The following is a 24,367-nucleotide window of genomic DNA, read 5'->3' as shown; positions in this document are numbered from 1 at the left end:
AGCAGCTGCTCTTGCTCTCTTTTTCAGTCTCTCTTCCTCGCTTCCCTTTTCTCTTTCACCCTTGCTTATGATGTATTTGTTTTTCATGTAAATAAATTTTGAGGCATAAAAACACATACATCTGTGAAACATAATAACTGCTCAACCCACTTCAAACGTTCAGTGAGCACATGATCCAGACTCAGAATGGAGTGAGAAAAGAAAATGGCTGCAGAAGGAAGACAGGGCTATACCTCCCTACTGCAGCCAACACACCCTCTGACCCATTTACACACACACACACACACACACACACTCAGAAAGACCGAACAGGAGAATCTTGTTCTGTATGTACACATATAAAAACATATACTGTATATACAACACACATAACAACTAACACTCTAGTTTGTGCCCTTCCAAAAATACACCATAGTAACCAAAGTATAGTGTTAATACGGACATTTTCTAAATACTTTTTTTTTTCTTTTTCTAAGTTATCTTTTTTCTTTGCTTTATTAGCAAATATGCACACAATAATTCATGATATTTGAAAATTTATAATAATAATAATATTTGTTTGTGTTGTTCTTATTGTGGATAATATTAGAGGTATTAATACACTGAAACTATTTTCTCGCCAAAATTGCTAGGAAATTTCACAAACAATGACACAAGTTAAATATTGAATTAAACATGTTATGAAATAAAGGAAATAGTATTTTCTTGTGAAAAGAAAGAAATACTTCAATAATCTGTTTTATTTACAACTTTGAAAAATATATTTTTGCAGTAATGCTAATAGCAGTAGTATTAATAAACAATATAAACTAGCATCTTATCTTTACTCTCTCTTCATATATTTTATGCTTTTAGTTGAAGACCTGTGTTCTCAGCAGAGATGTATAGTAACGAAGTAGAACTACTTCACTACTGTATTTAAGTACTAAAAGGCGGTATCTGTACTTTACTAGAGTATTATTTTTTTCTCCTACTTCCACTTTTACTTCGGTACATATTTTCGCTGAGTTTAATACTTTTACTCCGATATTTTTTTTATGTGCTGCATCGTTACTCGTTACAATTATAATATTGTTACGAATCATTCCATTACAAACCACTGCCAGAACTGTAGATGGCAGGTTTGATGAAGCTGGCACATCATTGAGCGAATCAAGCGATTAAGAAGACTGCGCGTGCTGACTGAACTGCTGTGAAGAGAGAAATGAACACCGAGCCGAGCCAGATAATGACTCGTTCACGAGTCAAGAACCGGTTGCATCGGTTCTCGGATGACCAGTAACGTTAGTTCTTTCTGACAGTTCGATTCAGTAAACCAGTTGAAGAAAACAGTTCACCGATTCTTTTGCGCTCGACGCAGTGGCGTCATTGGCGTTGACTGCGCTCATACTATTAACACAGAATCAGTTCAGAATCAATCACCAAAAGAATCAGTTCGTTTCAGACGCTCTGTGTGTCGGTTTGCTTCACGCTAAATCACACATGCGCAGTATCATCAGCTCCTCGGTTCACGAATCGGCGCGTCTGACAGAAACGGTTCTTGACTCGTGAACGAGTCATTATCTGGCTCGGCTCGGTGTTCATCTTCAGTTCTCTCTTCACATCAGTTCAGTCAGTGTACTGTTTGAGTCAATGAATTACTCCGGGATATTGGTTTGTTTTAACTCAGAGGGAGTGTCAGACACATTAAACAAGTTAAGCTTAATTAATCTGTGGATTAATGCGTATTGGAGACGCGAACCGTTTAAAACGATTCAGTTCGATTTGGTGAACTGTTTCAAAAAGATCCGGTTACATCGAATGATTCGTTCGCGAACCAGATATCACAAACTGCTTTGTTTTTAACTGTCTTACAACAGACACGGAAGAGAAGACAATGCTGAATAAAGTCTAGTTTTTGCTATTTTTTGACCAAAATGTATTTTCGATGCTTCAAAAAATTCTAAATGACCCTCTGATGTCTTACGGGTTTGAAACAACATGAGGGTAAGTTATTAATGACATCATTTTGCAAATTGGGCTAACTAACCCTAGTAACCGTTTTTTTGTTTACAAGAAGTTACAGTCAAAGGAATTGTGACTGTCCTTTAGGTGAATCATTTGAAATAGTAAAAACAATATGTTCAAACTTTTGACTATTTGCTTTAATAGCTACATCACAATACTTCTACTTTTACTTTCAGTACTTGAGTAGTAAATTTTAAAATAGACTACTTGCAATACTTAAGTACAAAAAATGTTGAATACTTTAGTACTTCTACTTAAGTGTGGTGCTTAAAGAGCACTTCTACTTCTACTCAAGTCACTTTTTTGATAGAGCACTTGTACTTTTACTCAAGTATGGGTCTCTAGTACTTTATACATCTCTGGTTCTCAGGTTGCATCTGTTATCATCATATTTATCTTTTTAAAACAATTATGAAACGTGCATATTTCCATGTATACATAACTGGACGATCGTAATGTCAAAACTGCTACCATGATCTTGTACAGTAAAAATCTGATCATTCAAAAGTAAAAGTCTTCAAAAATATCGGCCTTAAATTCTCTGTGAAACGCCTTGTATTATAATAATGTCAATTTAAAACAAAACCGTCAATCCTGTTAGAATGTCGTTAACGTGTTAAAATTTACTTTGAGTTGCACAATGCTATTTATTTGTCTAACAAAACATTAGCAAAAATATCAGCATTAGATTCTCTACAAAACACCTTTAATTTTCATGCCCTTGAGCACAATGTAAATGTAATAATAATGTGAATGTTAATATAAAGTCAAAAAATCAACTCTGTTACCTTTTCTTATAATTACATGTTCTTGCATTAAGCTTGAGCTACCTTAAGAAGAAACAAAACTATTTATTTCTCTAACAAGCATTTAAAATCACATAAATGTACTGGGAAAGGCACCAAGCTCATAGAACGACGTGACCACGAACTGCATGGAAACTCACTAAACACACCTACAAACACATCGACCATCTTCAGGCAAAATGGAGTATACAGCATCCCAGTCAGAGCTGAGAATCAGTTCACTGCAGATGTGACCGACCACGTCACATGATTCATGTTTTTGCCACACATACGTCATTTTTCACAACACCCATCATGCATTAAACTACCAATAACAGCACATGAGACCCAGCAGTTTATTAGCAATTATGTTAACTGAGCTACTATGGATGATCAGTCAAGCTTGTGGATCGTAAGTCAAGTGGCAATAGTCTGAGCCAACCTATTATCACCTCTGCGTTCAGTCCTAGTTCTCAAAATTAATAAATAAATAGGATGAATGAGTGAATTTGATGTGTGAAGAGAAGGATGGAAAGGCTACACTGGAGAAGAGGCATATTACTGTAGGCACATTTCGATAACTATAGAATATCACTGTATTTTTCAACACAACACATACACATTTCTATAATGCTTTTATCATCAAGGATATATTACATCAATTAAAATAAGTGTAAAGATTAAGTATTATGTGACAAAAATGTATTTTGCATAATTGTTCTTTGAAAAATTTCTAAAGGATCATGTGACACTGTACTGTAAGTAACGGCAGCATAGTATTAAGCTTTGGCATTACAGGAATAAATTGCATTTGGAAATATATTAACATAGAAAACTTATTTAAAATTGCAATAATAGTTCACAATGTTGCTGTTTTGACTATATCGGTCAGACAAATGCAGCCAAAACCCAAACTTCTAAACTGTAACGTACATCATCATCAGAAGCAGAAAATCATAAGATCAACATTTAATTTGCTAAACTGATTAAAATGAGTAATAGAATCTGAGCCTAATCATCAGCATCTACGAGTCAGTGCAACATAAAAAACGTCTGTTCACACCAAATCGAGTGCGAATAAATAAAGACATTTCCACAGAAACATTACACATCGTTTGTTTTACCAAAATAAAAACCTATTACTGAATTTTCATTATAAAAAAAAATAATAATTAAAAAGTCAGCATTAAACTTTAAAGGGGGGGTGAAATGCTATTTCATGCATACTGAGTTTTTTACACTGTTAAAGAGTTGGATTCCCATGCTAAACATGGACAAAGTTTCAAAAATTAAGTTGTACGTTTGAAGGAGTATTTCTGTTCCAAAAATACTCCTTCCGGTTTGTCGAGTACGGCTCTGTGTGACGTTAGATGGAGCGGAATTTCCTTATATGGGTCCTAAGGCACTTCTGCCGGAAGAGCGCGCGCTCCCGTATAGCAGAGCAGAGAGAAGCTGTGCACAGACAATCACTGATCAGAGCGAGAGCATCGCGAAATGTCACAAAAGGAGTGTGTTTTTGGTTGCCAGGGCAAGACAACCCTGCACAGATTACCAAAAGAGAAACAGCATTAAGGGACCAGTGGATGGAGTTTATTTTTTACAGAGCATCAACGGAGTTGTGCAAGTGTTTGTGTTTGTTCCCCTGCATTTTGAAGATGCTTGTTTTACAAACAAGGCCCAGTTTGACGTCGGATTTGCACATCGTTTATTTCTTAAGGATAATGCAATCCCAACGAAAAAGGGTCACGATCGTGTGTTGGAACCGCAGGCGGTGAGTAAAACTGCTTCAAATATCTCTGTGTTGTTTACTTAGCTATCAGCGCGTAAGCACATCAAGTAAACAACATGCGATGTTGTTATCAAACTGCACTTTCCACATGTACAGCTTAAAAAAAAAAAAAAAAAAGACGACAAAGTGGAACTTAGTCATTTTCCAAAACCGCTAAACAAATATATACAGTTTCAGTCCATACCACATAGAGAAGCCTTTGCTGATGCTGCTCTTGTTAAATTTCAGCCTCTGGATCTGTGTCACATCTTCCAGACGCGCTCAACACAAAATCCTACTGGCGCTCGTGATTCTTTAGCTCCGCCCACACGTCACGCCTCTAGGCGCTCGTGTTTTTCTGTGAAAAATCGGTATAGACTATCTTTCTCTTATGAATATAATAAAACTAAAGACTTTTTGGAGTTATGAAGGATGCAGTACTACTCTATAGGTACTCAAGATTAACAGGATATTGAGTGAAAACGAGCATTTCACCCCCCCTTTAAGGATACAGATGCAGCCTTAATTCAACTGTATATTACCATTAAAAGAATTAACTGAAGAATTAAATATAGGTGGATTGATTCATAAAATCTTGATGTGAATAGAGCTTATTTACATAAAACAAAAACAGACTAACTATTGTGTTTAAACCTAAACTCTTTACAACAGCTGGAAACAGTCAAGATACTTCTTCCAGACAAGATATTGGAGTAAGAGGACAACAATCTAGGTACAGTGTGTCTAAACATCAGATTTTCTTATGCTCCTCCCTCTTTCTTTGCAAACAATAGTGATTGTCTACATCCTATCTCCCTGTCTGTTTCTCTTTTTTCTGTCTTGCTCTCTCTCTCTCTGGTGACATTTGTAGCGTGTCCTCACTGCTTGTATCCGCAGTGCTGCTCTGATCTGGGCTCACCATGAGCTCATTAGGTCAGGAGAACACAACATCACTTGCCGTGCAGTTACAGCTGACATACATACACGTCGTCTACACAAACACATGAAGAATTCATATAAAAAGTAAAAAATGGAAAAACATTCATCCATTTTAAAACAGAATATCACAGCAGGCAATTTTCCATATTATGAGCATGTTTAAAGCACCAACAGAGCGATATTATGAAGCTTGTGGGGTAAATTCGCTAAACAGTTTTGCACCTGCGTCTTCTTTACTAGCCACCTGTAATCCAGTTTAACCAGGCGTTATTTGTGCTGGTTTAGCACTAAATCAGGTGTATTTAAATGAACTCATTATCATTACTTTCAGCATAAACACACCTTCTTTCTATGCGAATTAGGCTCATTATAGATGCTATCATGGTGCAATTAATGCTTTTACTGCACGTGAAAAGCAGGTGACAGGGACAGGAAAAATATAAGTATTTCACAGCATAACAGTGCTTGCCATACCAGAAGAGCCAAGTACCAACTCAGTTTGGACTGCTTTGAAACAATGTCATGGGCTATGAAAATTGGTATGGAGAATTTCAAAACCTGATTTGCTAAATCCTTTAGTGAATCAGGTGCTAAAACAATGCAGACGACGTATGCACATAATTAACTGTCTCAGTAGGCGCAATTTATTCTGAGTGAATGATTCAAGCTAGCAGATATGTTTGTTCTGACTTACCCAGTAAGCACCACTACAAAGTCCATGACATTCCAGCCATTGCGTAGGTATGAGCCCTTATGGAAGGCAAAGCCCAAAGCCAAGATCTTAATGCCTGACTCGAAACAGAAAATGCCGATGAAGTAGGGTTCTGTGTCTTCCTGTGAGAGAGGAACACAAAGAGACGGACAAAGAGAAATAAGAGTGTGTAAACATGAATTAACCACTGGATTTCTATCACTGGATAGATCAGAGACCAATTAGTTACAATATACAGAAACAAAGAAACACTGATCAACACAACCAGAACTCACCAAGCGCTCTGACATCGGTGTCTTGTCCCCGTCTGGAAGGTGCTGTTCCAGGGCCAGGACGATGCAGTTAGCGATGATGGTAGCCAGGATCATGTACTCAAATGGAGTGAGAATCACAGGTCAAGGAAAACGTTTAAAACAACATGACTGTCAATTACAGATGGCTGACATTCCAGAAAACAACATTAATAAAATATAAACAATATAAACATAATAATGAATAATAAATATAACTTCATATTTAAAAAAATATAATATTAAATAATAAATAGATCCTATTTATAAATTCAAGTACTATTCTGAATTGTGGAATTGAAAAGCCTTAGTAAAAAAAAAAAGCGATCTTATTCATAAGGTTTAATCCCTTTTTTTCCCCTGTAAAACAAATGTCAGACTCTTTAAGGGATATGTCAACTTAGGAGCACCTGCACTGGCTGTATTGAAGAATCAAAACATCTGATACTGTGAGGACAGATATTCAAACAATCTCTTTAACCAGATCACTTTGCAAAATCACATTAAGTCCCTTACACTAAATGCAGGTCAAAGTCAAATGTATCAGTTTTCTTTACAGAGGTCAATTGAGAATCAAGATCAACCTCACTGAGAAAATGCTTCACAAAGCTAGCGAAGCATCATGCTCACCCTGAATGGACCAAACAACATCAAGCATCTTCTCCTTACGGCTGGGTGAGCCTCTGGCGAATAAGCTGGTATTCATGCTGAAGTAATACTGTCCATGCCGTGGATGAGTATGAGTCAGGCATATTCTTTATGCTTTAAATGACCTCATCACTCGCCACTTATATTTACTGCAGGCCAATTTGTGTATGCATGCATGTGTGTTGAGAGCCAGGACAAGCTTAGGAGGTCAGAGTCTTCTGTGTGATTCAAAGTGGCATGCCTCTTTGGCTCACTATACACAAGAACTTCAGGGTGGGTAGGATTTGGCTATCAGGATTGTTACACACACACACACACACACACACAAGCTCTGTTAGAAAACCTAGAGAGCTATGTAGATGGCATTTTTTTTTAAACTGAGACATAAAATAGGGAGCAACACATATTTTATTTTTATGTTACGATATTTGGAATAAAAATTGGTAAAATAAAATGCACAGATAAATCATTCATATTAACATAAATAACATGCATTTAAAGAATAAACAGAGTGTACTTTCATTTCATGCCTGCAAGTGAAATGTTATTATTATTACTATACTATGACTATACTATTATAGTTTTTTGTATAATATTTAAAATTTTTAGATTTAAAATTTGAGTAATTTGGTTACGTGTTTTTGTCAGTTTTATTCATTTTTTTTACATCTGTGTAGTTTGTTATTTTTATGTCCATTTTATTTTTACTTATTTGAGTAATTTAAACTAAACAAAAATGTGAAAATTGCCTTGGTCAGTTTTTTATTTATTTAAGTTATATACTTTTCACTTAAGACTTATTTCACTTATTTTATTTTAAGAAATTAAAATTCTGCTATGATTTTAGTTTAAGTTAACAATGTAAGTTGATATGATGACTTTAAGGCATTATAGACTTGCTCTCAATGCAAAGGCTTTAACATAAGGAAGGCAACTTAATTTTGCCACTTACCAAGAATTTTAAAGGCATTCTTAATTCAGTTCTGAATTACTCAACCCACACCAAAGTGGCATGTTGACCTCCAGAGACAAAAATCACCATCAAAGTGAACAGGCTGTAGTGTGTAAAACAGCATGAGGCGTTACGGATAAAAAAGGGAAAATGATTCATTAAAGTGTGGCATAAGCTGAAATATCTGTCAAGGCAGATAGAGAAGGAGAGATCAGGCCAGCTTTCAAAGGCTCTGTAGAGTAAAGACTCCAGCTCCAAGACCCAGCAGTCCATCCAGCATTACAACACATTAACACCCTCAGTGCCTTTTAACTAGCCTGCCTAGCCTATGCTCCGAGTGTGTGTGCATGTTCTTCCACATGCATCCGTAATAATATCAGTGTTGTCATGTGTGATCATTCTAGTGTCTAATTTAAATACTACTGTTTGTGTGCATGAGGGTGTGTGTTCTCATGCCCACTAGGATAATGAAAGCAAAAGTGGCGCACTCTTCCTCTGTCTCTAGAAGGGTGGATGAATGGACATCCTGTTCCTGCTCTAGAGGCCTGTGTGTGTGATATGGCCGCAGAGTGTGATGTTTTGCCGATACATGTGTTTTGGTGCTTTGAAGACCCGTCCTGCTCTCACTCTCTTGCATTGTTGACACATCCCTCCCGGATGCACTCAACCGCTTTTATTCACGGTTTGAAATTCAGAATGACACCTGCTCAAAAACTGCCCACACCTCCCAATGACAAGGCATTCTGTCTGTCTCCAGCCGACATAAGGAAGACCCAATCTAGGATTAACCTATGCAAGGCTGCGAGTCCTGTCGACATACCTGGCTATGTACTGAGAGACTGTGCTGCACAGCTGACAGATGTCCTGACAGATATCTTCGACACCTCGCTGAGACAGGCAGTCGTCCCCACATGTCTCAAATCCAAAACATTCATACCAAAAAAAAAAAAAAATCACCTGTGTCGTCTAAATGACTACCATCCCATAGCACTGACTCCAATCATGATGAAGTGCTTTGAGAGGTTAGTCATGCACAACATCAAGCCTCCACAACACACTCAATCCACTCCAGTTTGCATACCGTCCTAACTGCTCTACAGACGATGAAATTTCCTCCACCATCCACCTGGCTCTTACCCACCTAGAAAAAAATCTCCTATGTCAGAATGCTGTTCAACAACTTCAGCTCAGCATTCAACACAATAATGCCACAACAAGTCATTAATAAACTAAACCTGCTGGGCCTTAACAATTCCCTCTGTAATTGGATGCTGGACTTTCTAACTGGAAGACCTCAGTCAGTCTGTGTCGGCCACAAAACCTCGAGCACTACTACACTGAGCACAGGTGCTCCACAAGGCTGTGTGCTCTGCCCGCTGCTCTTCACACTACTGACCCATGACTGCACTGCCAAGTTCCACTCCAACCACATCATCCAGTTTGCTGATGACACCATATTATCATATATCCTCTATGCATACTAGACATTTTTCACACACACTGGTGTGTATACATAATCCAACAAAAGACTCAGTAATATGTGTTTACATGCTCATGCACTACAAATCATCTTGCACTGTTCCCCAGCCAGCTGCTTGACTTACGATATTTCTCTTTGAACATGAACAGTATCATGTGAGACATTTGTACATCTAAATATTTTTCTTTTACACTCTATGTATAGGTAAACATGTATATTTAGTATATTTAAAAACAAAATCTGTCAGTAGGTTAGTTGTATATGTTTATACTGTTTTACTTCATTGTAGTATGTTTATGCAGCACTGTGGTCCTATGAGGCATGCCATTTCATTCCACTGTATGTCCACACATGTAGCGGGATGAAAATAAAGCTCAACTTCAATTGTCAAAAAGGTGCCCATTTGAAGACAGGATGATAAATATGAGACAATGCTTTGAAGTGCTCTGCCAGAAAACTTTAATTATGAATCTACCTTCCTCCCTCTGCACAACACTATATATAGCAATGCCATTGAGATAAAAGAAAGCGAGAGACAAAGGAAGGGAGAAACATTGCCTGTGTTCATGTGTTTGAAACAGCATCAGTGGCTTGTGGATGCTCTGAGAGGTCATTCCTGTCAGGAGTGAGGTGACAGCTGGTACAGGAGGTCATGATGAAAACTCTCATAATGCAGGAGTAATAACATGGTAGGTTATTCTGACGCCTCCAAAGATACCTCGTTTTCAACAAATTCTACAGCAAAAGCAAATGTATCCTTTGTGGAAAAAAAACAATTCAAGAACACAATGTGCAGAGATTATTTACAAAAAAAATGAATCCAAGATAATTGAAATAAATGGTGGTCTTTCGTACTTTCTATTTATCATTCTGAATTTTTTTTTTTACAATAAATAAACATTTTAAGCACTTCAGCGGTTTTTAATGTTGACAATAATAAAATAAATGTTTCTTGAGCACCAAATACTGAAGGATCATGTGACTAAAGACTAAGAAAATTCAGTTTTGCCATCACACAGGAATAAATTACATTTTAAAATATATTAAAATATAAAACACTTTGATTGTAATGATATTTGACAAATTATTAATGTATTGAACAAATAATTGCAGCCTTGGTGAAAATATGACACTTTCAAAAACATAAAAAAAAAAATAATTCAAATGTCCTGCCCTCATCTTTTCCCTCTGAATATGTCACTTCCAGCATCCAATGCATCACGTCAATCTCTCATTCTCCATCCCTTCATCCCTCTGCCCTGTCTCCTCAGTCTGCTGTTCCCTCGCTCTACTTCTCCCACTGAACCTGTACATTCATCATCTCCCTCATCAGGCCATCTTCATTCAGCCAAGTGCAGTCTGCACCGTCAGCACGGCCGCCTGACACACCACTCCTCAGAGAGATAGATGGAGAGAGATGGAGAGACAAGTTGAGACAAGAAGACTGAGTGAAGGAAAATAATATTATCAGCAATGGGACCAAAAGACAGAAAGATGCAGATGAAGGTGGAGGACACACACAGGGAGGTATTAAACAAGAGAGACAGATTTTGATCTTTGAACAGTTTGAAAAGTGTTAGTAAACTGAAGTTGCAGAAGTTTAAGTCAGCATGAAATGAAAATGTCCTATTCATATTTTTTTCAACTGCATGTGTTATTTATTTATTTATTTAATTTCATTTTGACCTTATAATTTTTGATTAAGCTGTATCTTCCACTGAAATGACAGACTTCTCTCTGGTGACACATGACATGCCAACCTTCAATCGTTTAGTTTCTATTAAACTCCACACCATTCTTACAATTGACTGCAACCTCACATTCAAATTAAGTCAAGAGCCAATAGAGAGGACTAAGTCATGCCTTTATTTATTTATTTTTTTAGAAACACTTTGCATGTAAATCAGAAGGTATATATATATATATATATATATATATATATATATATATATATATATATATATATATATATATATATATATATATATTATTATTATTATTATTATTATTATTATTACACAAAAATCTAAAATGATTAATAGCAGAAAGAATTATTTCATTAACTGACGTTTGTCTGCCCATTTCTTTAAAGGGGGGGTGAAATGCTATTTCATGCATACTGAGTTTTTTACACTGTTAAAGAGTTGGATTCCCATGCTAAACATGGACAAAGTTTCAAAAATTAAGTTGTACGTTTGAATGAGTATTTTTGTTCCAAAAAAACCTCTTCCGGTTTGTCACAAGTTTCGGAAAGTGTTTTTCGAGTATGGCTCTGTGTGACGTTAGATGGAGCGGAATTTCCTTATATGGGTCCTAAGGCACTTCTGCCGGAAGAGCGCGCGCTCCCTTATAGCGAGGCTGAGCACAAACATTTCACTGATCATCAGAGCGATTCACTGATCAGAGCGAGAGTGTCGCGAAAAGTCACAAAAGGAGTGTGTTTTTGGTTGCCAGGGCAAGACAACCCTGCACAGATTACCAAAAGAGAAACAGCATTAAGGGACCAGTGGATGGAGTTTAATAGAGCATCAACGGAGTTGTGCAAGTGTTTGTGTTTGTTCCCTGCATTTCGAAGATGCTTGTTTTACAAACAAGGCCCAGTTTGACGCCGGATTTGCACATCGTTTATTTCTTAAGGATAATGCAGTCGCATTCTCTCAAGGCGCTCTCAACTCAAAAGCCTACTGGCGCTCATGATTCTTTAGCTCCGCCCACAACGTTACGCCTCTGGGCGCTCGTGTTTTTCCGGGAAAAATCGGTACAGACTATCTTTCTCTTATGAAATATAATAAAAAATAAAGACTTTTTGGAGTTATGAAGGGTGCAGTACTACTCTATAGGTACTCAAGATTAACAGGATATTGAGTGAAAACGAGCATTTCACCCCCCCTTTAACAATCCTAAAGAAAGGGATGCCATTTCTTACATTCATTTACAGTAAAAGGCCAGTACAAAATGGCTACATGATAATTTTGGCTGAGTTGCGATTAAACAGAATCTGCAGCAGACATTTTCTTCTTTATGTGGACAGGCATGTGTAAGATATTATTGAAAAATCAAACAATTTAGGTTGGGGACTTGGTTAAATCCATTGGTTATTGATTGGATTTTGAGAAAAATGGTCGTAGTTTTTGCTATTTTTGGACCAAAATGTATTTTCGATGCTTCAAAAAATTCTAACTGACCCTCTGATGTCACATGGACTACTTTGATGATGTTTTTCTTACCTTTCTGGACATGGACAATAGACCGTACACACAGCTTCAATGGAGGGACTGAGAGCTCTCGGATTAAATCTAAAATATCTTAAACTGTGTTCCGAAGATAAGTAGAGGTCTTACAGGTTTGGAACGACATGAGAGTGAGTCATAATTGGCATAATTTTATAATAATTATTTCATACTTTTTTGGTGAACTAACCCTTTAAGCAGACTAAGTGATTGGAGAAGTCCAGCATACGTCACCAGAGAGAAGTCTGTCATTTCACTGCATCTCGAGTTAAGACATATTGATAAACAAAAAAATCACAAGGTCAATTATTTTTTCTCAAGAACATCAATAACATGCATTTAAAAAAAATAGATAGAGTGAATATGATATGGAAAATAATGCTGACAACTAAGACTTTCAGAATTCCAGAGATGTTCCCTTGCACTCAGAACAGTGCAGAACATTTACAGTAATTCAGATTTGCCTCATCAACAATTCCTCACTATAACTTGATTTTATTGAAGAGTTGCAATCTATGAAATCCTATACAAGTAGCGGTATCAAAATGTCTGACAAGACATCAGACCTTAAGACACACAGAAGCAGAATGAGTTGAAGCAATCAGACTTAGTTATACAAGACGCTAATCCACTAATACAGTACATGATTCAATGGGCATGTCATTCAGTCAGTGAATATGTCTGTGTGCGTGTGTGTGTGTGTGTGTGTGTGTGAGAGAGAGAATCACTGGTGTGGTAATTAGCAATAGTAGATTGCGAAGTGTTCTACAGAGTGACCCGAGAAGCCCAGCCAGTGAAATGTAAATACGTATTGATTTCCTCATCTGGCTATAAAGTCCCAGGCTGTTTGCTTTTCTAATTCTATCTCTTGCATTCTGGCGCTACAGCCTGAATAATTTATTAACTAGAAACAGCGGTGGTTTTCCCCTCTCTTAATGCAGCTATAAAAGATAGGTTTGTAGTTACAAACGCTAACACTCTTTCCATCGCTTTCCATTCACTCTAATCGCATTTTTACCCTTTATATATCCTTAGAGCTCAGAAATCAGTCTAGGACAGGATTAACATAGATACCGTTTGTGTGCGTTTAAGCAGCATAAATGAAAAGTGCAGTAGGCTAATTAACCTTACAGGAAGTTCTAGGCGGAACGTTCTTCTTAATTCCTGTAGCAGACAGAATTCTGCAATAATTACATAAAATACATACACTAATGTTCAAAAACTGTTGGGCCAGTAAGGATGCATTACATTGATCAAAAGTGACAATAAAGGCACTTAATATGGTTACAAAATGGATTTTAAACAGTATTGCATACACGTATAATTGATTTTTTTATTTTATAATATAACAAAACATACTATGAAGCTTTTATAAACAACTTATTTTACTACAGTTTAAGAAGCTACATCAGTGAACAGAGACTACAATGGTCTTGTCTCTATTATTTCTATTTATGTCTATGTGCTAGACGTAGTAAAACAGCAGCATTGTAGACAGTGGTGATATCAGTCATATGTGTTTGCGTGTGTATCTGGTAGAGAACAGGTAGTAGGTAAAGGTGTGAATCAGCGGCAATAACATTAGCAGTAGCAGTACGTGACATGAGTACCAGCAGGAAAATTCAAGCCACCACATCTTTTTTCCTTACCCTGCACCCAAAATAGATTCTGCCCAAGTCAGCATCACACACGCATACCACCTAGCCACAGAAATTAATAATTCAATGCTAGAACACAAGATACAGAACCATAGAGAAAGAGGAAATGCATGTGCAGGTATGAAGTGCAATGCCTAAGATGCAAGCAATGCCAATTAAACAACTGACAATACACCTCTAGGAATTGAGTTTGAGACCAATGCCATAGACTGTAAAAAAAGATGGACGACGCATCTCCACTTCCTTCCACTATAGAAAAGTGAAGCCAAAGCATCTCAGTATGGCCGCTGCTATCTTGATAAATCACGTCATTTGGAGCCAGAGTCTGCGCAGTAGTGTCATGAGGTGGAGGCGCGGTATTAAACTCTCGCCCAAACTCCCGCAGACCCAATCAACCATAAACGACACACCTTGTTTTTATAGCATCAAGTTGCTAGCTAAAATCAAACTTATCTCAAATACAAACAATTGAACAACAGCTTGATAACAACTACCTTAAATGACCATGACCATATTTCAGAAAATTGTATTGGAAGTGTAATGTCTTGTTTTTTTTTTTTGTTTTTTTTTTGACTCAAGTCCCATTTGTTTACATGGAGAGGGTGGGGTTTATGAGCTGTGCTGCAGCCATCCACCAGGGGGCGATCAAAGAGCCCCCAGCTCCAATGTTCAGGACTGTGAGGCACACCCAAGGCAGACAGGTTAAAAGATCTAGATTTCTCTAGATTACAGCCTTGTGCACGTGGACAAGTGAGAGTGTGTCAATAACTGGGCTTTGTAGCCTCATCTGCAGCAGCAGCTGAGCAGCATTGGGCTGCAAATTTACGGATGACTACACTCATTTAGACCCAGACATTAGGAGGAATGAAACCAGCAGATTAGGCCTGGAAGGCAAACACAAACATGTACATACACACACTGCTTAGCCGAAACAACAAGACTTGTGCTCTTATAATTTGCAAACAGGTCTCATGTTAAAACATGACTTAAATGCCACTTTAATTTTCAGAAATGTTGTTGCACACCTTCTGAATACACATTTCCACCTTTATGTGAAAATTCTAAACCAAAATGTGGGCAGATTAATGCAACAATGGTCCAACACAACCTAAATACACACACACACACACACACACACATTTATTTATAAATATATATATTTTACAATCACGTCTATAAACTGAGACAGAAAGAGAGGGTGAGAGAGGGAATGAGTGGCAGAGGCAGAGACAGTGACAGTTGTGTGAATGAATCTAGAATGACACATTTAACTCCCTGATGCCCACTGAAAGAAGGGATCTAAGATGACAAGACAATCCTATCATCCAGTCATATCCCATCATACCCACTGTTGAGACAAAGAGGAACATGTTGTTGTGATGCTGTGAACCAGGGGAGAAGAAGAGCTGAAGTGTCCATTTTTTAGCCAAAAATCAATCAACCAATGTTTAACTGAAAACCGTATGCTTAGTGTAGCCTTGTGATATGTTTGCATTAAGGTGTGTGCATCTGTATGCCTCCATCCTAAATAGTTTAGACACGGACATGGACATGGATGTGTCAAATACATCAGTGCAAATATACAACTACGAAAACACATCAGATGTAAGTTATTAAAAAGTGTTGAGTAAACATGAACTGCCAAGAAGTATCAATACTACAATCCAGCCTGTACACATAATGCATAACCACTTTACATTTGTGTCTGTGGCCCATCTGTATGCTTACAACAGAGGACTGGCTCCAAGGAGGCAGAAGAGCGGGAGGAAAGGAGAACATGCCATTGACAAGCGCTCTTTCAGTCCACCACTGTTATTTTTAGCCTGACAGGAACCTCGAAACAGGGGAGAGCAAGAGACATACATGTAATAAAGAAAATATAGGTTTGATATGTCAGAAAACATGTCATTTAGTGTGTACATACCAGACTGTACCAGAACTCTTTGAAACACTGAAACACTATTGGTAGACCTGGATATGTCAGTACCTGCTAATACACAAAACTAGCTTGATTCTAGTGCTGGCAATGATCATCACTGAAAAAAATGCATGCCAGTTTTAAGAAAACAGTAGAGGAGGAGGAACTGAGAGAGAAAGGGAAAGAAAAAGGAGAATGAATAATTCAAATTCCGCAGACTTGTCTCTACACATGGAAGAAAACTGCAAGGGCTCACGACTCACGACAACGTCTTTTTTTCAGTCTGTCTCCCTCTGGTGTCCACTCTACCACTCTTTCTGCCTTCTCCTCCAACTCATCTGTTTATAGCACAGTGCATTTTATATTATTCATTTCTCATTATTTTCTATCTGTCATTCTTGGGTGGAAAACTAGACTTGATGGTTGAGTTCAAAACTTTCAATCGCCTTATTTGTGGTTGAAAACATTCATGTGCCTCTCTTACTTCAACGAGACCAAAGGAACAAACAGGTTTCATGACTAAATTTACATTTCTTGACTTTAAAATTTTTTGAGCGAGAACTGAGCACATATTTAGGGTCTCTTTGGACAGATGTGCATAGCTTTTTGCACTCCATATGGGCTACAGTTTCACAGTCGTCAATGAAACTAAAATAGAAAACACAGGTATAAGGTTACATTCCATTTACAGTGCAGAGAGACAGACGGCCCATAAGAGTAGAGAGGCTCAGACAATGTAGGAATCGCAAAGGTCTTTTTAAACTTTCATTATCTCAGTAAAGAAGGTGAAAGAAAGGATTCAATGTTTGGCAACCATAAACTGAGTTTAACATTTCATCTAATCCACATGTGACACATTCTTTCGTACTTCTGCAATTCATAATCACAAGGCCTCATTAGATGTTTACATGAGATAAATCAGAAGAATGAGGCTAATGGAAAGAGAGGCTTTCAGGCCACTGAAAGCTCTGGCAGATCAAAATACAGTGTCAAAAGAGAAGTGTGTGTGGGTGCGATTCTGTGCACATTTAATGATTTTAAATGCTTAGAGGTCTATAAGAAAAGGCAGAGAGTGAACTTCTGGAGTCTGCCTTTTTTTCTGCAGCTGAAGATTTGTTTATATAAAACACTAAGCTTCAGTAAACCATTAAAGGTGAAACATGGTCTTTTCAGGACATGCCAAGTCAAAAATACATACATGATTCAATGTATCTGCTCAATGGTTGCACACTTATAAAATGTTATTATTAGTTATTTAACACTCAATAAGTTAATTCTTCATAGAATGCAATCTATATTCTAACGGTATGCGATTTTAGAAGTAGCCAACTCTATGTCGCTCTTCTCCACTCAAATACACCATTCCAGAACAGCTTTCGGTCTGTGTGCTGCTTTATTTTCTGAACATTTTGTTGCCATATGAGGTAACTAGCCAAATTTTGTCAGAAATGCAAAAACAATATCATGGTCACGTAGTGCTGTATTTAACATCAGCACTGATGTGATTACCTGCGGCCTTGTGATAGTGATTTAACAATTTCCAATTCTCTCTATTCACATATCTCTTTTGTCTTCAAACACTCGTGCACTATGAAAGATGCAAGTGCATACATGTATCTTGTATTCTCCAGCAGCTCTTAGAATATGGGAAATGGTGGCTTTCCCCCTCCCCTCACCTCCCCTTTTCACCATCGCTTTCTCTCGAATGAGACCGAGCTGAGAGACGGCCCATGCTGACATCAGCAAGCCTCCGCGAGCCACAGCGCCGCCCGTTATCGTCACACAGCACCGCTCACCTCACGCCCGTACGTAACACACCGAGCACACACCAGAAATAGACTCGATTCATTTTGCCACCGAAATAACTTGACAAATGAACGCCTGAAAATATTCTAATGAAACGTCTGCCATCGAATCACCAGCTTGCTCGCGATTTTCTTCAAAGCTTTAGGCCAGCAGTAACCTGATTCGTGTTTTAAGACATTTTCAGGTGACCTTACATATTGCCACACTTAAATGCACTATACCTGCATCTGGAGGCCTCAGGGTACTCACTGAAGGGGGGTAAAAGGATATGGCCATTCGGTGATCTTTTTGGCGTATTTTCTCACAAAGTTGTCCTCACTGAAGATGAACAGAGATCGGTTGACAGTGAAGCAGTTTTGCCGCACTGGTATGGGGTTGTAGAGGGCCATAGTTCTGGCTCGCTGGGCCATTGACTGCTTGTACATTCTCTGACCCGGCGGGCCCCCCTGTCTGCTGCCGCCGCGGCCGGGGCCCCCTTGAGCGTGTCCCGGGCCTCCGCCATACCTGGACGGCACCTCGTTTTCGAACCGAGCCATTCTATAGACACCAAATGGCAGTCTTCAGCAAGCAGGAAAAAAGGGGACGAATATTCAGCGCGACCACACCACATTACATCCCATCTGCTTCAGAACTTAATACGTGTATAACTGGAGTAGGCTACACATTTGTCTTCATGGCTTTAATATGTGCTGTTGCGCTCCAGGAGACGATGGTAAGATTTTAAACAAACAAAGAATAAAACAAACAAAAAAACAAAATTTGAAATAAATAAATAAATAGAATCGTGCCTTATATTTTATAGTTCACAGGTTCGTTGTCCACTTCAAACACACAAAATGGTCCATCGTCATCTCGTTTTATGTCCAAAATCAACATATTTCCACGGCCATGTAATTCTTGGGTAAATCTCTCGTTTTCTGTGGCTCCATCCTCATATTTCCCAGAACTGTTTTCACTCCAGTGCTTTTCCTTTAAAATTCAGATTGCAGTTATCATAGCTCCAATCATTTATACGATCTAGGTGTGATAACCAAGTGAACCAGAATGAAAACATTTAAAATAATCGTTTGAGTTCAGTTTTAACTGTACGTTGTGATGATTACAGCAACCGTGTCTATTTAAAAGGGGAAATATGATAATGTTGTGATTATTTATTTATTTCGCAACATCCGCAATATTTTGGCACGGTGTAGCTATAATCTGCCTTCGGTCACTTCGCGATCACGTTTCCTCGCATGTCTTTGCATCTCAGCTACAGAAATGTGCGATAACCGATGTACATTCTGTTTTCCTCTTCTTTACGACACAGGTAGCCTAATTATTCGGATGCAAAAACAGATCATCACAAGTATAGATTGATTTTTTTGTGTGTGTGTGTGTGTGGCTCACTGGTAAGGTGTCATCCTTTTCGCAAGACCCATCACCGGCATTACAGTGCAAAAGAACCAATCCAACCGTGATAAAATCCTATGAAGGAACACACAGTGACAGAAAGTAGAAGCATCAATCGCGAGGGGACAGCGGCGACATCTCTGTGTTCCCATCGCCGCTTCTGTTCCCCTGCATTGGGCTCTGGGCCGCCCTGGATCTGTTCATCTTCACCGAATGTAAGGGCAATCCGTTCGTGAGAACACTCAGATCCCTCTATTCCTTAATTCTGCCAATGTTGAGCTGTCTGTTAGCCTCGTTACTCTCCGTCAAGCGCCCCTGAGGAAAAAAGAGGGGGAGGAGGCAGCTGAGGACGAATGTGGGGTGGGGGCTCGCAGGATATCAGTTTGTGAAACACAAGCTGAACGAAACAGTTAGCTCGATCAGCTGGCACGCTAAGCTATAATGAGCCGCTGATCAATTCAGCGCTTTGGCCAGTTCTTCTTGCTGCGCATGACGCAAGGCGCACGCACCCCACTGATTAATTATTCTTCTGACTCCAGTGTAGGCTACCTTCAGTCCCTACTGAATGTGTTCTCAGTCTCAGTCTCAGTTCTCACTTGCGTTTACCGCATGGAAATCCTGTCGGCTTGTTCATACGACACAGAGGGGTTGTACAGTTTTAGAGATAACGAACGTAACAAACTGACAGCGCGTTGCCAGGTTATGTCTGTTTGTGCCAGTGGTCGGGATGTGCGCGCTGGGAGACAGCTGCGCATTCAAACGCGCGTCTCTCGGGAACAGCTCCGCTTTGCGAGGGCACGCAGGGCGAGGACCCACAGGCTATTCTTAGACGCAGACATTTCGGAATTAATCGAAGGAAATTTCCCATAAGTACAGTTGACAACTCTTTCATCCAACCCATCCCCTTTTCCAACAATAGTCAAAAAGTCTATGAAACCTGTGAAATGTAGCCTACCTTACAGAAAAATGGTGTAACATACTTATAACGATGTTACAAGCATACGGGGATGGCATTTTTGGTGACTGTATATTTTATACAAACTCTTGGTGGTCTATATGTTCGCAAATTAATGTTAATACCTACCATGTCACTTGACATACTGTAAAAGATAGAATAGCAACGTGAAGCATGTAAAGCCACACGACGATTACAAATTCGTCCAAATTAGTCCCTCTAATTAGTAACACCTAACATAAAAGTACATAAACATAAACAATACAATGCAATCCAATGTTGGGCGACTATTTTTACTTGTTAAAAAAGATTGTAGACTATTGATATTATTTTAAATAATAGCTAATAAAAAGATGAAAATGTAAAAAATGAAACAAACACAGAAGGAATCGCGAATTTAAAATAGACATTAGCCATGTGATGTGTTTGAAAAAGGGGGTTGAGAGTGAATAAAGCAAGAACAATACTTAGGACGCGGCTGTTTGTGGCAAAAATCATTAGACCCGCGCGACCTTAACAGTGCCCACCTATCAGATAGCCTATCACGCGAAGCAGTAAACAGAGGAGGATATACAGAACTGGTCCTCCTAAATGCCCCATCCCGTGTCTAAAACAAGTGGACGCAGTCGTGGTACGGCGGACAGCGCCTCTCTCACGTGTAGTTTTAATCATTTATATTCCTGTCCACCTTACTGCTAAACTCCCCCTGAAAACAAATTAAGTAGTACCACAATATCACATGGCCTAGCTGCTACCGCTGCGAAAAGAATTAGAACTTGAGGGGGGGGGATTATCTTCTGGATCTCTGTTCATCTCTTGATCCTGTGCAGCATGCTGTTCACGATCTGAACCAGCACGCGTGTGATCAACCGTGTGTGATGCGTTTAGCGTCAGACCGGAAGAGCCCGGGGTCTAGAGCTCAAACAGACACCAGCCTCCAGCCTCCAGGCTTCAGTCAACAGATCCACAGATCCACAGCGGCTGACAGACGATCGTCTCGAGCCTCTCTCTGAACAGTCAGACTAAGCGACTGTCAAGTGAGTGTATACGGGCTTGTCAACATACGTTATAGAGTAATTTTTGTGTAGTTTTCGAGCTGCATCCTGTTTAAGGTTGTGATTGTAAATATATAATAAAGTAATATTGCAGATAGTCCTAACTTATAAGTTTTAAAGCAAAGCAGCGAACGGGTAGCTACTTCCCAAGACATACGGAAATCTGCTCGCAAGCATTCATTTTACGCAAGATAAAAGTAAGCGTTCTGAATCATTTATAGTCAAACTTTTGTTGTTTTTGAAACGCTATTTGAAACTAAAACTTAAACATTAACCAAAATCTATTAGAACTAAATCTGTTTGGCAGTTGTAGCCTACTATTTGGGCGACAGCCTTTGGTTTGGGCGATTGCTTTAATGAAACCTCAACCTTAGTTAGGCAAGAGCACCGAGCCAATGACAGAAACGACACTCAGTAGCACGCCAAAGCAGCTGTCCATGGTTCTGAAACATTTCACACAGCCATGGATCCTATTCCTGAACTAAATATAACAAATAACCAAGTTATGCAAAATATAAACATGCAACAACTACAATGTAAACATCTTTCAGAACAAAACATTTGCTTCATGTAAAGGCAATTTGGTTCTACAAAAACAAACTTATATTCCAAATATATAAAACAAGAGTGGTGTATTTGCAACAAATTCTTACCCAAATGTTAATAAGCAATTACCACTAATACCAGCCAATTGTTAGGCTACAGTTGTTGCAGATAAGTGTGTGGAAAAATTATGAATTATATCCTGCTTACCTGCAATGTGCTAGCTTTATGATTTTATAGAATTATCTTCAAATTATTCCAAGTGAACAAACTTGAGAAGTGGTGAGTCAGAGCTCTAAACTGTGGCCGAAAGTCATTAATCAACCTATGAGCAGAGATAGGGGGAAAAACATGCAAATTAAATGCTATATAAAGAATGCCTCTCTACAGTAAAGTAATCGAACACCCACAAACTCAAAACAAACCTGGACCTCATTATCTCTTGAAAATCAAAACAAAGCCAATTTAGTGACTGGACCGACCCAGTCCATCAGCTACGACCCCATAAAAACCCTGATTGTGACAAATCCTGCTCATCATCCTGACAGCTGCCTCTATACAAGAACACAAGTGAAGGGTTTTGCTTAGTGTTACTGGGCCCAGCAAACAGTTTTTGCCATTTAGAAGAAAATGAAAGTGAAAAGAGTGTATATGTTCATCTAATTAAGTTATTCTTGTGTTAACACTAATCTTCTTAATGAATAGTTTCTTTATATTGAACGGGGTTAATTTATTGATTATGAATACAGTCTCAGTGGTGGAGCTATATTCTGTGATGTGTCAGCCTTGTCACACAGTTGGGGTTCAAAAGGCGATTGCTTTTGAATGCCAGAGACTCTCTCCTGCTGTCAAGCAGAAACAACCCTCCCTTAGTGCATTATTAAAGCACGCCACACTAATCTAACACAGCAGCACACAGAAAGCACACAGCCAGCCAAAGAAAGAGAGAAGTCAATAAGATGTCTCACTGCACTGCTCTACAGAGGAAAAACGAGCTGCACATTTTGCCACAATTGAGTTGTAAGTAAATTCTGGTCTGTTAGACTATGATTTATTCTGTGACAGACTAGTGTGACACAGCTATGCTCAAATTCAGAGAAGATGTGGTGTGAGAATTGTCATCAAATCAATCGAAATTCAATCAAGTGTTCAGTGCTCCCATAAAACTGTCACATGTCAGTTTCGCAAAACAAATGCAACCACATAATGCATCAGTTTGAATGTGTGCATTCAGTGATTGCATGCATATAATGGTGATAAAGAGACGTTAAAAATGTGAACATACACACACACACTGTGTCAATCAAGAATTCTGAAGTAATGTTGCTGTGTATTTGCAGCAGAAGCTTAACTCAGTGACTCATAAAACTGAATAATTCATAAACAACATATATAGCAGGTTCTCTGCTCCTTATTTAACCTTATCTTCCAGATATAAATCTGGTCAGTGCAACGGGCTACAACATATCACCCCTCTGTACTGTATGTTAGGGTATCAGATGCAATAAACATGTACTAGAGAAAATAAGAGAGTTGAACACATAAATGCTTTGTGTGTTTTTAAGGGCTTCTTTAGAGGTTCATTTCATTTATATTTTCTTAATACTTTATACTATTAAAATGAAAACACAAATAATAGACACTTTTTTTGGCAGAGGTAAGAGACAAAGATACTAGACTGTGGGAGAGCTTAAAGTGGGCCGTCATTTTCTGAGCAGAGTGTTTTATTTGGGGAAGAGTCTGATGTAGGTACAATACATTTTTAAACAGTGTAGAATTATTAAAAGCCCCAGTGCTTGACAAAACATCCATTCATTTCTTTTTCAGTGCCTCTAACCCTTCTACTAAGACAGGCTCATTAACTGCACCAACAGGAGATTAGCAAACAGACCATTTCTGGATAAACATGTTAATTTAGCATTTTGACAATCTGTCAGGAACTATTGTGAAAGTAATGTGTCAGTTTTGCAAGAAATAAATAGTAAAAATCATCAAATTCTGAAAAAGGCAGGCATGTCTTTGTTAATCTGACGTTGATTCAAAGTGAATGTAAACTGCTCCAAACAGCTAGTAAGTAGGCCAGCATCTTCACACAGGGACAGAACTGTAATCACAATATGCTTTCACTCATCTCACATACTTTCTTTAAGCTCTGCTTCCCTTACATGATTCCCAAGCTGTGGAGTGCCTCTTTTCCACTCAAATCCAAACATTTCTGCTACATCTGTG

At 38.5% G+C, this 24,367-nt stretch overlaps 1 protein-coding gene across 4 annotated transcripts in view; it reads right to left on the bottom strand.

Annotated features, from left to right (window-relative positions):
• The window catches only part of cacna1aa (calcium channel, voltage-dependent, P/Q type, alpha 1A subunit, a), a 95,842-nt gene extending 75,576 nt beyond the window's left edge, over window positions 1-20,266 (bottom strand). For 2 of the 4 annotated variants that reach the window (XM_026205430.1, XM_026205439.1), the window contains exons 1-4: window positions 19,583-20,266; window positions 18,464-18,730; window positions 6,487-6,592; window positions 6,194-6,333 (exon numbers count right to left, since the gene is read on the bottom strand). In XM_026205430.1, coding sequence (XP_026061215.1) covers window positions 6,194-6,333; window positions 6,487-6,592; window positions 18,464-18,730; window positions 19,583-19,737 — 668 coding nt within the window. In that variant the 5' untranslated portion in view covers window positions 19,738-20,266. The remainder of the gene's footprint in view (window positions 1-6,193; window positions 6,334-6,486; window positions 6,593-18,463; window positions 18,731-19,582) is intronic. The other 2 variants (XM_026205452.1, XM_026205446.1) reach the window with 2 other exon arrangements.
• Between the last annotated feature and the right edge of the window lie 4,101 nt (window positions 20,267-24,367).

This window comes from Carassius auratus, chromosome 3, assembly GCF_003368295.1.
Source record: "Carassius auratus strain Wakin chromosome 3, ASM336829v1, whole genome shotgun sequence".
In the NCBI taxonomy this organism is placed as follows: Eukaryota; Metazoa; Chordata; class Actinopteri; order Cypriniformes; family Cyprinidae; genus Carassius; species Carassius auratus.
The sequence above is the reverse complement of the archived record's forward strand: the minus strand, read 5'-3'. Positions and strand labels throughout refer to the sequence as shown.